This window comes from Helianthus annuus, chromosome 11 (assembly GCF_002127325.2).
Source record: "Helianthus annuus cultivar XRQ/B chromosome 11, HanXRQr2.0-SUNRISE, whole genome shotgun sequence".
In the NCBI taxonomy this organism is placed as follows: Eukaryota; Viridiplantae; Streptophyta; class Magnoliopsida; order Asterales; family Asteraceae; genus Helianthus; species Helianthus annuus.
Genome location: NC_035443.2, coordinates 73,671,715 through 73,686,072, shown reverse-complemented (window position 1 = coordinate 73,686,072; position 14,358 = coordinate 73,671,715). Strand labels below are relative to the sequence as shown.

At 35.7% G+C, this 14,358-nt stretch overlaps 1 protein-coding gene across 1 annotated transcript; it reads right to left on the bottom strand.

The window, feature by feature from the left end:
- Positions 1–5,715: 5,715 nt before the first annotated feature.
- On the bottom strand, positions 5,716–13,343 carry LOC110890395 (probable linoleate 9S-lipoxygenase 5). Its single transcript, XM_022137993.2, has 9 exons — positions 12,987–13,343; positions 8,686–8,981; positions 8,346–8,583; positions 7,932–8,273; positions 7,709–7,794; positions 7,503–7,610; positions 7,108–7,409; positions 6,748–7,011; positions 5,716–6,614 (listed from the first exon to the last, which is right to left on the bottom strand). The coding sequence occupies exons 1-9, from the start codon at positions 13,285–13,287 to the stop codon at positions 5,861–5,863; spliced, it is 2,691 nt and encodes an 896-aa protein (XP_021993685.1). The 5' UTR covers positions 13,288–13,343; the 3' UTR covers positions 5,716–5,860.
- Between the last annotated feature and the right edge of the window lie 1,015 nt (positions 13,344–14,358).

Below are 14,358 nucleotides of genomic sequence, written 5' to 3'. Positions count from 1 at the left end.
GATAACTCTCTCGGTTGGATGCGGCTCGAAGAACTTCTTCCTCCGGACATGGGTCCCTCATACGTCGGCGAGCCATTCTTCTATCTCCCTTGGGAGAAGAAAGGCGGGCTCGTTTGCATCAGTTTGAGGGGGTGCAACCTCCATCGGGACTTCTTGCAAATCGTCAAGAGGGGGCTCCGCTGGAATGTCATCCCATCCGGTGGGATTGTTGACTCTAAGTGCTAGGTTCCAATCCTCTTGAGGTAGGATTGGCTCCATGGGAGGTGTCACAAGAATGTTCAACCGCTGGTGCAAGAGGTTGATTTCTTAAAAATTGTTTTCCAACCCCACCGTAAGATAATTTATATGGTCTATGAGGACCTCCTCTACTGATGTCATCTCATCAAGAGCTTCACGTAATGCCATCACGTAGCGTACGAGAGTTGCTTCGATTGAGGACCTCCGTTCTCTTCGACTGTTTCTGGAATGTGTTGACGAAGTTCCACTGTTTTAGCTCGACATTCTACGAAAATAAACTTAAAAGAGTTCATTTAAAGAAACAGTAACCTTGGACACGGCCCCGTGCTCAATGAGAACGGCCCCGTGTTCACCTTTCTGCAGGTTTTGGAACAAGGAATCTTGGAGTTTCAAATTATTTTTCCAGCTTAAGAAACGTTTTGAGCAGAAATAACTTAAAACAATGTTATAAAACTTATTTTTAACAAGATTCCTTGCACAAAAGCCTAACAAACATCAAAATAAAGCTTGGAATCATGGTGATCTCAAGCTTTAATGGAGGGATTAAGGTAGAAAATGAAGAAGAAGGGAATAGACAAGAGAGGAAAGGACAAGATGGTTGTTGAGAACCTTCTTTTAGAAAATACCTTGGATGGTATGTGTGAAGATCCCAAATCTCTTTCCCTGGAATGGTCCAAATGTGCAGGATTCTTGGCTGCATTTATAGAAAACGACAGCACGCTGCACACGGCCCCGTGTCGGCTGGACACGGCCCCATGTGCAGGCAGGATACTGACACATTTTGTCCGTATTCTGACAAAAAGTCAGAAAGGAATCTTTTGGTGGACACGGGGGCGTGTTGACCTAGACACGGCCCCGTGTCTAGAGGCTGTTTATGAAGTTTTGTCTATTTCTAAGGAATTTATCCGGATCGGGCGGTTCCTTACTGGATGGAACAACCCCAAAGTGCCTGAGATACCTTAATTGCTCTAGATTAAGACGAGAACGCAAGATGTTGTCGGTGAGGGTGATTCTATGCTAAATGTAGGTGGACAAGTCCAACCCTTTCCCGGGATCTCGTTAAAAAAGGTGTATGCCGAATCGCTCAGGTCAATGTATGCATCGAACGAAGTCCATGGGGAGTCCTTCATGGCACAATCGACACAGGGACGACTATCGCTCAAGTCTTCGCTAGAGTTAGAGGTAATATCGGGAACCACGAAGTTGTTTTTATTCGAATGCGATCCCAACAACTCTTCTTGGGTAGCGTCTTGAGATGGAAAGTGCAACTCATGTTCTTTTGACCAATTAAGAATTAAATCGTCTAGTTGAAATAATTCATCAAGAAGCATTTCTCCTATAAGATTCGGTTGAGAGCATTCGAGGGAGATATAAGGATTATTTTTACTTTCGCCCCTCTTAAGGCTATAGGAAAACAATGGGTCTATATAATGGGGCTTATAATTTAGAAAATAACATTCTAAATCTTTATGGGGGCCACCACATATTTGACACCACTTACCATAAGAGTGCCGAAAGTAAAAATTATCAGTATCACTCATGTTTGTGTCAGAAATTACCACCCGTCGGGATCTTACGGTTCTGTTTTCAGTAACTGATACTTGGGCACGGGGCGTATTCAGTGGGCACGACCCCATGTTCAGTTACTGTCTGACTTAAAACAGGATTGACAGTACCAAAGATTGGGCACAAGGGCGTGTTCAGCGGGCACGACCCGTGCTGAGTTCTGCAGAAGCTGAAAATCTAAAAAAAAATCCTAAAAATATAGAAAAAATAAAAAAAACGATTAGGCCGTTGATTCCTGACTTTATTAAAATCCTTGTGTCCCCGGCAACGGCGCCAAAAACTTGATGTGTGCGTGAGTGGCGTATGTTTTTATGTATATTTTTAGCCCTTTTTACACGTTAGTCAAGTTTTAAATTTATAAAACACGATATTTACTAACACCAAACACACATATGGGCAAGTGCACCCATCGTGAGCGTAGTATAGTGTTGGTAAGATACCGAGGTCGTCCAAGGACACAAGAGCTTTTAATACCGGTTTATCCTCAATGTCTAATCAAATCAAAAGTTTAGAAAAAGGTTTTAAACTAGAAAATAAAAACTAAAAATGTTGAAAATAAAAATAAAAATAAAAACAGATAGACAAGATGAATCACTTGGATTCGACTCGTGTTTAGTGTAACCTTTGATTATTTCCGCACTTTTGCACTTTTTAAGAGATTATCTTAGTTATTGTAGTAGGCCCCTCTTTTGAAGGTGACGTTACCCTCAACCCAGTAGTTTGAGTCAGCAAGGATACAATCCTAAAGGGTTGGATTATTGAAAGATAATTAATTAAGTTATTATTGCGTAATGTGGTAGGCCCCTCTTTTGAAGGTGACGTTACCCTCGGCTAAGTAGTCTGAGTCAGCGGGATACAGTCCTAAGTAGCCGGGATAAGATTTTAATAGTAGCTTACATATGAGGGGATCAAAGAGTTTGGACCCCCGCCATCCAATAGCAGTGGGTATTGAAGGAGGTCCTACTAAATTTGACCCAGGTCCTTGCAGGATCTATACACTGAACAAGGCAAGATTCTTACCAAACCATTCCCTTAACCCCCGACCAGGTAGCCAACATATCTCCACATAGACTGTGGAGATATGAATGGTGAAAATCTTTTATTTTATATAGACAGTAAAATAAAGCCAAGACACCACGGACAAATGATAAGGAAGATTCACCTTCAACATAAGAAACTAGTTATTCAAGTCATTAATACATAACCAAATAAAAAGTGCAAAAAGATTAAAAATAAAAAGTATTACACTAGACACTTGTCTTCACCAAGTGATGTAAGAGACTTAGGCAAACATGGCCTTTGATTGTCAAGAACTCTTACGATCAATATTGGATCCCGAGACTACTCACACACTCTATGATGGATGATGGATGATGGTGGTGGATGTGGGTTGTGATGGTGGTGGTGGGTGGGTGAAGTGTGAGAGAGGTGGTTTGCCAAGGGATGGTTTGCAAATGAGCCAAGCACCCCTATTTATAGCCTGCACAAAAGCCCGGACACGGCCCCGTGTCCATTGGGCACGGCCCCGTGTCCACCCATCTTCTCGTTCTTCATTAATTGCAGTTTGTCTGCATTAGTTGACCACGCCCCCGTATCTGCTGGGCACGACCCCGTGTGCAGAAGCATATCTGTACTATCAAGATTTTCCTAGATTCTGCGAATCTTAGAGTTGACCATGGCCCCATGTCCGCTGGACACGCCCCCGTGGTCGGTGATAGAAGCTTCTACAACTTTGTCTTTTCTGCAGACACTTGGGCACGCCCCCGTGCTCATTGAGCACGGGGCGTGTCCAGCCTTCTGTTCTCTTGTTTTTGCTTGGGAAGATGCTGTCGGGGGGTCGGGCATGCCACGTTTGTTCCTTTTCTTGTATTTATGTTAGATTTAGCTGCCTTTTTACTTCTTTTGTTCATTTGAGCTCATTTAATCCTGAAAATACAAAAGGAAGACAAAAACACACTTTTTCGAACCTTAGTACTAAAAAAGGGTTAGTTTTATGCCACATTTGATGTAATTTATATGTTGCATTTTGCACACATCAAATACCCCCACACTTGGATCTTTGCTTGTCCTCAAGCAAAACTCTTTATAATGTGACTTTACACTCCCAAATGGAACGGGTAGAAGATAAGGTTTTTTTTTGGGCTTGTCATAGAGTGTCGGGATTTCCAAGATTCTTTATTATGTTTTATTTTTATTTATTTACAATCCTATTCGTCATGATTTATTTAAAACATTACATAAGATAAATTACTTATTAGGGGATAATATGCCTTTAAGAAGATGCTAATAGCATATGATTCCGGTATCGTCACCTTAAGAAGACAAGCATCAAATTGGTCACAAAAGTCTTCTAAGGATCTTGTCTGTGACAGAGAAGTGAGTGTACCCATAGCATCTTCAAACAGAACTGATGAAAATCGAGAAACAATGGCGTCTGAATACTCTTTCCAGGTTATTTGTGAAATTGGCACCGGTTTGGTCTTCAAGAAAGCTTGATGCCACTTTACTGCTTTCCCTTCAAGATGAATAGCAGCGTAACGTACCTTGAAATTCTCTGGAGTCTCATCTACATTGAAGAAGTGTTCACATCTATAAACCCAATCATCCACTTCACTTCCATCAAACTTTGGAAAATCAATCTTTCCGATTCTGTGTAATCTTTCATTTCTATCGCGCCATTATTCAGATCAAACCCTGTATTATTGACTGTTTTACTGATCGATTCTCCATTCAGTTTTGCCAAAATCGCTTGAAGATTGGCATTCAAGTTTGCAAAAGTTTGCTCAGACTTCTGCATAAACGCATCAACCTTCAACAGAGTAACACCGTGGTCTTCCATTGTCTTTTCCAAATTGGACTTTTCTGAATCGGAATGGCTGCGAGTTGTCATTGTTCTCACAGATTCTAGGGTTTCAATGAAAACGAGAGTGTAATTGGCCGAATCAATGATCAATTACTGATTGAATTGAATTACGGATGAACTTGATTAAACAAAGATCAAATTCTATGAAATGAATCGAAGACGGATGAACTTGATCGAACAAAGATCAAATTCTATGAAATGAATCGAAGAATTGCACAACTGATCGCTGATTTGAGATGAATCAAGAGCTATGCCGAGAATCGACTGCTCTGATACCAATGATAAGAACAACAGGAAGAAGAATTACAACAACCAATCAACTGCCTCTCATTACAATTGCTCAACTACATATAACAGACTCTAACTACCATTTTACACAAAGACCCCCTCTACTTATCTAACCAGCTAATACAACCCATGTCCTAACATATAAGACCCCTACCTTATTAACAAGTAACAATTCAGTCCCTAGACTTACTACAATGTATCAAACACCAAATAAAGTTGCATTTTAAGGAATATGTATTTGAAACCCAATTGTTTAGTAATTCTGGATAAGTAGTCCCTAAAGTCAACCTAAAGAAACTAGAGCATTGAAGATAAGTAAATGCAAATGCTCTGAATTACTCTAAATTATGAATGCCAATTAATGATGTGTATTTCTGATACAAGACGAGACCATTACACGAATGTAATGTCATATATATGTGTTTGGTTTTATTATAAACAGGCTTAAGTCATTTTCAGCTAATCAATAAAACAAGCAAGTGAACTCTTCAAATTAATTCCATGGCGTGAGAAAGTTAGGTCCATCGAACCCTAATCAATTCAAAAGTAATAAGAAAAATAAGTGAGATCTCTACAAAGTTCTTTGATTTGGTGAATGGTGGAGCAACTTCTTTTTATCTCCCCTAGATCCGGTGATGAGTTTGTGCAGCCTGAGCCACTTCACAGGGTCATCCATTTTATAGGTACAATGTAGTATGTGATCATAAATACTCTCCCAGAACCCCCGTAATTAACACCCCTGACCCAGATAGACTGAAGCATCTAGTAATACACAGTTTTGATTACGATTTACAAAACATTGATACATTACAATCAAAGAATCAAATGATGTTCAACTTTTTTTACACTGATTTCATACTAGTCCAAACGAAAACACACAAATGTACTTAATGAACAAACAACCATTCATATTGACACACTATTTGGTATGCCTCTTCCGGTAAGTCCCTCTTGACTACTAGGGTAGAGTAGGGTGTATGGTACCTTAACTGGTCCATACCTATTCTTCAACCTCTCATCTTGGTTCATCTTCACAATTTTTTCCTCAATTTCTCTAAGCTTATTGCCAAATTTTTCGAATGCCTTCAGAGGTTCAGGGTCCATTGTCCACTGTGGACACTCTCTTTGCCCAAGGTAGATCTCATCTGATGTATGCCTTGACAATATCTCTATCAAAGTAATACTGAGAAGTGATTGTACTTGTGGACTAATGGTTTTCAATAAAACTTTCTTAGGATCCTCTTTTAGTTCACCATATTCGGGAGTGTTTGGTTCGGGTAAAAGTCTACGACTTAGAGTTGGACGATTAGGGGGATAACCTGCATAAGGGTATTGCCCAAAGTTCACTGCTGCATGAAGAGCAGAAGATATCCATATAATTATTGTGCAATTATCAATTACATCTTTAACTGAACTCATTTTAGGCCACCAAGGCTCGTGTTTCAAGTCACCATGTCCCTCCTCGCGAAGTTCCTTCCACCATGACTGGAGTTCAGTGTCACTTTGCACCATGTCATCATTTTTGTAATAAAATGTGCAGTAATCCTGAACCCATGTTTTAATCGCCGACCATATCTCAAGCCCATCTACAGCATATGGGTAATCTTCAATTGTTAAGCGTAGGCCATGAGGAGCATTTGAGTCCTCAACTGCCATCCCCCTATATATGCATTATAAATATTTGTTAGCAAGTCATCATGCTAGTAAAAATGCAGTAGTTATAAAATGGTTTTTCATTTATTTTACATCTTTGTGTGCTTAAAACCAGGAGTGCCAATAGTTGAATCACATACCTCAATACAAGCTCAACAGGGAGAGCTTGGTTAGGGAACACCCAATTCTTGTATATCTTTGAAGATATCTCAATTGAGTATTTCCCCGTAAAGAAGGTTCTCTCAAGAATCCCTTTACTATTGATCAAGACATTCCTAGCAGAGGCATTAATGTTCATCGTATCACGAAAATGAGGGTGGAGAAGCTTATTGATGGGATGCATAACGCTTAAATGCCTATTTGTTGCGATCACAAAAGGCTCAATAACAGCATGTGTATTCAACCTGCATAGTAAAAAGTATTATTAATGATTTGGTAAAAGATAAAGTAGAAAATGTAATAATCAAATGGTAATTAATTAATGAAGTTTTAAACTTTACCAATGACTGATGAGTTGATGAACACCAGAATCATTCACGGCCACATATGTTTTAGCCAACTGCCAAATTGTGGCTTCCACTCCATCTTTAGCAGGGGTGCATACTTTGCTAATGGCACCTAACTTTTCATCTTCATGGGGCAGGCTTAGTTCAATGGCTACTGGTTTTAAAGTTCCATCTTTTTGTAAAAATAGTAAAGTTCGCGTGGCGTAAATCTTGTTGGAAGTTGCGTTGATTCGCTTCACGTATGGCATCAGTGTGTCATGGTGATCCAATATAAAAAGTCGATTTGCTTTTAGTGCCTGTAATGCAAATTTTAAAAATATTTCAAGTTTACACTATAAATACTTATTTCATGCTCGTTAGATTAACAAAATAAGTTTTAAGAATGATACCTCATCCACTTCTAGACCATCCAGATGTTCCTCTATGTGAGGTGCTCCTATTGAACTATTTTGGTTACCATAGACATTGGCATCCAGCTTGCTAATTGGCGGAAAAACCTGCGAAATTTATGGATAAAAATTTGTCAATTGAAACAATAATCAGTTAATCTTAATCTCCTGTTTTGCGGAAGTGTAACTCCATGCCTATAGCTTACTTTCAAAAGCTGAATAGAAACCGGGTTGACTCCAGCCAACATTTCTCTTGCAAATTCCTCATCAGTGCTCCAGGCAGATAGATCAGCTGGTTAAAATTTCATAAGATGAAATATTGAAATCAAAATTTCCAAGCGTTTCTACAACGCAAAAGTGAAGCATATTTTATTTGTGACATATGGATTATGTTTGTTTGTAATTGAGTTGGGACACTAGAATTGGTACCTTCAATGACTTGTGGTATTGAGTACTTAGCAAGCCCCTCACCATCAGACCGTATAATTTCTTTAAACATTTGTAAAGAAATGTTTTCTAGTAGTCCATCAAGTAATGGTCCTTGGGGAAGCTTGATTCCACCATTGTAAAGTTTCATGACATCTTCAAATGAGTCAAACTCATTTAGGGTGTCATCAGCTATAGCCTCAACCTCAGGGAGAAGAAATTTAAGGATTGATTCAACTCCATAAGCAAGAAAATCAGACTTCTTCAAATGTCCAAACCTCTCATCTCTTGGAACATAAATTTTCATACTCTCGACAAGCGAAAGTCTGGTTTCAGTGTTAGGATCTGTCAATAAAAACATATCTTTAACTTAACATGTGTAACCGCTATGACTATACTTGAAAATATATAGCGAACCTGATTCGGTTGGTGGTCTGCTTGTTCTACCCCTACGCGGGTACGGGTACTCAGATGACCCTCCAATAACCGGGCGTACTTTCTCCTCGTCGTCTGGATCTCCCAAGTCGTTATACAAAGCATAATCATAAACCCTGTCCCATTTTTCAAGCATTCCAGTCCCATCTCCTCTCAAGATTACCATCTCTTCCTCTCTGTATGGGCGTAGTAACGCAGGAGTCTCACTAGGAAGATATGCCTGCATCATGTTATAACATGACTTGTTTTCAAATATTCAAACTTGAATGCCAATCTTTTTAAGAGTTATAGAAAGTTAACTTTTTTGAACATATGTTTTAACCTTATTAGCGAAGAATATGCGATCATTGGTATAGTATTTTGAAGGGTAAACCCATGAGTTACAAACAAAATGGACTTGGCCATGGCCATGGCCAGGAACATTTTCAAGAGTAAGTGTCATAAGATAAAATTCACTGTGGTGAAGATTTTGGATCAGAAAGGCTCCTGGTAGTCCAATCTCTACATCCCAATCAAATGTGACTTCATATGTTGATTCCCCTACAGTGAGAGGGGTAATGGTGCTAATCCAGTCCTCCAAGATTGCTGGTTTTCCAAGCTTCCCTCTAAACTTCTTTTCTACATGACACAAAATCCATTAATTAAACTTGAAGTAAATATTTTCAAAGTTACAACGGTGGGGTAATTTTAACCTTATTTAATTTAATATATTCTACTAGTTATATGTAACAATCCCAAATTTGTAAATTAAAAAAAATCTTTTCAAAAGCATATTTACATGCTACTAAATTATTTTATTTAAAGTATATCAATGTTGTTTTCTTATTATCATATTGACATAATATTTATATATTAAAATTTAAGAAAAACACCTAAGAAAAAATATATTTCGGTTATACCATACCTATTTAATTTTTATGGTTCTCTTATCTATTAAAAAAATTCGAAACATTTAAAAAAAATGACGTATAGTTGTAAAGCAGAAATGGTCTATTAACTAACTATGTTTATACATGCACATGCCTCTACCAAAAGTCCAAAACCAAACAACTTGTATACCTTTAAAATAAAAAATATATTAGTGGAGAATGCAATATATTTGTGTTCCCATATGAAATCAAACTTGAAACCATGAGTCGTTATTGTACTTTGTATATTATAACCTTATAAAGAAGCAACAAACTTATGCATATCAAGGTTGTACAATTGGTTTTAGGAGATTTTTAAAAAAAAATTGGAATTTTCCTTTTTAACCCTAAGGTTTTAATCTTTCACAATTTAAGTTTAAAGTTTTAATTTTTGTTTCATTTTTAACCTTAAAGTTTTAATCTTTGACAATTTAAGTTTATAGTTTTAATCTTTGTTAATTTAACCCCTTTGATTAATTTTATTTTTCACTTCTAATTCAAAAGTTTTCATCTTATACAATTTAACCCCTTTAATTAATTTGATTTTTCACTTCTAATTCAAAAGTTTCCATCTTTTGCGATTTAACCACTTTGATTTTTTTTACTTATTTGTTGTAATCTTGCCTTTGAGAGTTTTCCAAAGAAAAAATGGTTATGCATATGGTTGTTGTAACCCTGGCTTTGAGGGTTTTTAAAAAAAAATGATTTTTTAACTTTTCACTCAAATGTATTTCATATGGTTATGCATATGATTGTCGTAACCTTGGCTTTTAGGGTTTTTTAAAAAAATGATTTTTTAACTTTTCACTCAAATGTATTTCATAAATTACCTTTAACGCAAAACTATTTGTTTTTTACTTTTAACATAAAACTTTTTATCTTTTGCAATCTATCCTCACAACTTTTTTTACTTTCAACTTTGGTCCTTTATAATTTTTATTTTCCGCAAATTTTTTCGCTTTATGCTTCGTTCAAAAATTTTGTGACTAAACACATCGAAACGTGCGTCTTTGGTTTAACGTTTTTATGTTTCGTTCTAAATTTTGCGAGTTAACACGACGCAACGTACATGTGTGGGTGAACGTTTTTACATCGTCTATTTTTTCCCGTTTGAAAGGTTCAACATAACATGCGCGTCCTAAATCGACTTAGTTATAACTAAAGAATTCCCGCCGCATTGCGGCGGGTCGTAATTCTAGTTATTAAAAAAGAGTAATCGATCAACGTCGGACTAGCATTTTCCTAAAATAGAAAAAGATATTTAACATTTTTTGATACTTTCAAGCTTATATAAAGAATGTTCACATGATAGATTGGTTGTCGTTTATCAAGGCCTCTATTGGAGTATGTGTTTGTACTATCGAACTTGACTTCTACTAATAATATATTATTAATATGTAAACAAGTCTGCAAAATATTTATGCTTTAGTTAATTTCTTTAATGGAAAATTCGGATTACTAACGGATCCCTGTAGTATTATCATATTACCGACCGAATCACCCGATCATATCCATACATCTCCATTAGGCATTAATGCCTATACATAAATTCAGGATAAAACTCAATAAATATGGAAAAACCCTCCTTTTAAGGTTCGAACCTAGGACCTCATGCTTTCTAAGCCTTATCTCACCAAAAATGTCACTAGACTATAATGTCATAGACTTATGCATTAGTTAATGTTTAAATTAATATAATAAGACGATAAATGAAACTAAACTAGTGAAATTCCTTCGCGCATTGCAGCGGAATTCAATTTGGCTCATTACGATATCGGAACGACGTTGACACTCATTTAGCAATCGAAAAAGAAAACTGAAAAATATAAAGTCGTGATCCGCTCAAAAGGACATCTACAGTTATTTCACATAGATGAGAAACTATAAAGACATATATTAGTAATGGTTCCGTTAGTACGTAAACCGGTACCGATGTTGTCGTTCAAAATCGTGGTGTACTGATATTATTGGGACGGTATCGGTTTGATTCATCGCAGTACCGATACAGTACCAGCCCTAGCTATAGCATACGATACCCATAAAATTGGAAACTATAAAAACTAATATCCGTGATGGTATTGTTAGTAGCGAAACCAGTACCCATGTTGGTCGGAATTGGTGTTGTACTAATATTGTTGGACGATATTGGTTTCGGTTCATCAACGCTGACATTTTCTATAGTTTACGATACAAAAAGAGACGCACTCATGAACACAACATAGTTTTCAACAATTGTACCTTTGGCCCCTCATCACCTCAATTGTACTAATAACTATTACGTTTTAACCCACTAATTATCTTTTTTTTTTGTTAAAATAGTCCATATATTAAAAAGGCTGATCATAGTAATCTTCGAAAAACAAAGCAGTAGGTTTAACTGTCACATATTTTAAGTAAATAATGAGCACAGCAGCCACTAATCCAATATTTAAAGTTCTTTAACAAAAGCCATCAATAGATTAGGTGAAAGCATATGAAAGCACCCATTCTTTAATTGTATTTACGGGTGGCTAATGATAATTATACATATGGACCACGACGGGTGGCTAATTATTGATAATTCTACACATGGACCACGTAAATAAAGTCCAAGCGGAAAGGGTTATTGTCATACCTGGTTTTTAACCTTAATGATCATATCCATATCCGGTTTCATCCAGAACCGAATATGACTTAATACCCGATTTGTGTACCACTAAATATAACTCCTAAAGACATCCCGAATCTATCCAAAGGAAAACGAAATAAAAAGCAAATATAGCCATGTTATTCATCCGGATATATAGAATAATTTTGTGATATTTGTGTGTATGTAATGGTGGATATTTCGGCTACAAAATTTAATGAGTCAAACAATGATATTATGGTTAATAAAACAGTTATAGATCTAACACCATGACAAAGCTAGACATTTTTTTTTTGAACGGCAAATTTGGATCACTGACGGACTACTGGAGTATCATCGTACCACCAGCAGTACCACCCGATCATATCCATCTCCACTAGGCAATAATGCCTATACAAAGCTAGACATTTAGGACCACAATTTCGATAGCAAAACAGTTGCAAATGGTTATTAAAATGGTTTTGGTTATGTTTTCTACTACTTAAGATTACGGTATTTTGTTATTATTTCTAGGCGGTCTTGCAAAATAATAAAGGTTTCTATGAGGTTTTTGATATGTTTTGGTTGCTTGGGAGTTTGTTATCTAGGATAGCGAACTCTAAAATATCAGACACCAGATATTCACATGGCAAGCAAAATCGTCGAACATGCTCACATGGCAAAACTCCTAAAAAATGAGTCTACTCATTTGACTAGCATACTCCATATTTGTGATTTGGCTAGTTCAAAACCTACTACTCTACTAGAAATGCTTATGATTTTGTTATACCACCTAAAATAAAAAAAAAAAACCATTCAAGGTTAATTATGGTGCATACCACATAGCTATCATAGCCATTTATATATATTTTTTTCAACTTGCCTACTTTCGAAAAATATCTAAATTTTCAAGGAAGCAAGATGTATTGGTGTTAGTTTATCGATCTTGCAGATCAAGAGTATCATGTAGTTCAAATTAGTAAAATCATCACAACTAAAAAAAGCAAATAATTAAGTAAATGCTATTATTAGGGAGTACAGTTGATAAATCATATATATATATATATATAAACAAAAACAAAAAAAAGGAACCAAAGTCGAAAATTAAACCTGTGGATGTGCTATCAGCATGAGTCGCGCTAATGAACCGAATAGATATATGTTGTCCAATCAACTCATGAGCTCGATCGAGAACCGACGCCCCCAAGTCATTGAAATCAAGCACATTCTTCTTCATCAACACCACTTTCCCTTTAACTGTCGTCTTCTTCCTCCCATAATTCTCTCCCAACACAAAGTTGGCAACTTTCTGAAACAAGTTATCCATGCACCTACACGTCTGTGTATTGTTTTCCGAGTCTTTATCGCTGGTTTTCTTTGCTTCTTCCTCTTTAGATTTGAAAGAAAGCATATATTTGTGTTTAAAAAGATTAAAGGTTTAGTTTATTGTAGATGGTATTAACACTAATCCCTTTAGGTTGATATTTATATACCTTGATAAGGTGGGTTGAGGGCTGGCTATGACTTTCTCTAATTCCTTCCCGGAAATGACCCTTGGAAGTTTCATTTTTTGGACGCAGACTCGCAGTCAATAATAGTCTCCTTACCAAATAATTTTTATCACGTTTTATCCGTTTTTAAAAGTTACAAGTTGGGATTAAAAAAGAGTAATTAGTCACAAGGCTGATTAAGCATTCATATTAATTTCTGTACCGAATTAATTACACAGATGGACCCTATGGTTTATAGCTAGTTTCACCCTTAGGTAATAACTTTTTTTTAACAAGTTTAGGTTTTATAGTTTTAATTTTGTAACACCTTTGGACACTAACACCAAAATTATCAATATAATGACTAAAATACGCTTTCATTTTTTTTAATAATTTTATAAATGTAACACCTTTGGGTACTAACACCTAATTTTATTTAAGTTTAAATCAATTTTACAAAATCTATTTATTTTTTTTTTATTTTCATTTTTATTATATCTCTTAATTAACATAAAATCTATTTATTTTTTTATTTTCATCTTTTTATTAAATTTCTTATTTAACATAAAATCTACTAATCTGCTTTTAATAATAAATATTTATAGTTGATTTTTAAACTTTGTATTCTATTCTAGGATAACACTAATCTGCTTTTATAAATAAATATTTATGGTTGATTTTTAAACTTTGTATTCCATAGTTAAATATTTGTATAATTGTATTATAAGTATTTATTATGTGTAATGTAATATTATGTGTTATGAATATTAAATATTTAAATAATCATATTATGCTTGTTTAGTTTATGTAAAATTATAGCAGAAATAATTTATAGATAATATTTTTAAATATAGATTAATACAGCCAAATTTTAATATGTAATATAATATTGTGGATTTCTGGTAATGTAACTAAATAGCAGTAATAGTTACTGATAATTAGTACGTACATTCTATAAATTTTTATGTTAGGAAAAAAAAATTGTATTTTCC

Coding starts and splice junctions, on each gene's coding strand:
- LOC110890395 (XM_022137993.2), bottom strand. CDS start 13,287: ATGCTTTCTTTCAAATCTAAAGAGGAAGAAGCAAAGAAAACCAGCGAT. Junction 7,795..7,931: donor AATACCACAAGTCATTGAAG/GTACCAATTCTA, acceptor AATTTTAACCAG/CTGATCTATCTGCCTGGAGC. Junction 7,012..7,107: donor CATCAACTCATCAGTCATTG/GTAAAGTTTAAA, acceptor TTTACTATGCAG/GTTGAATACACATGCTGTTA.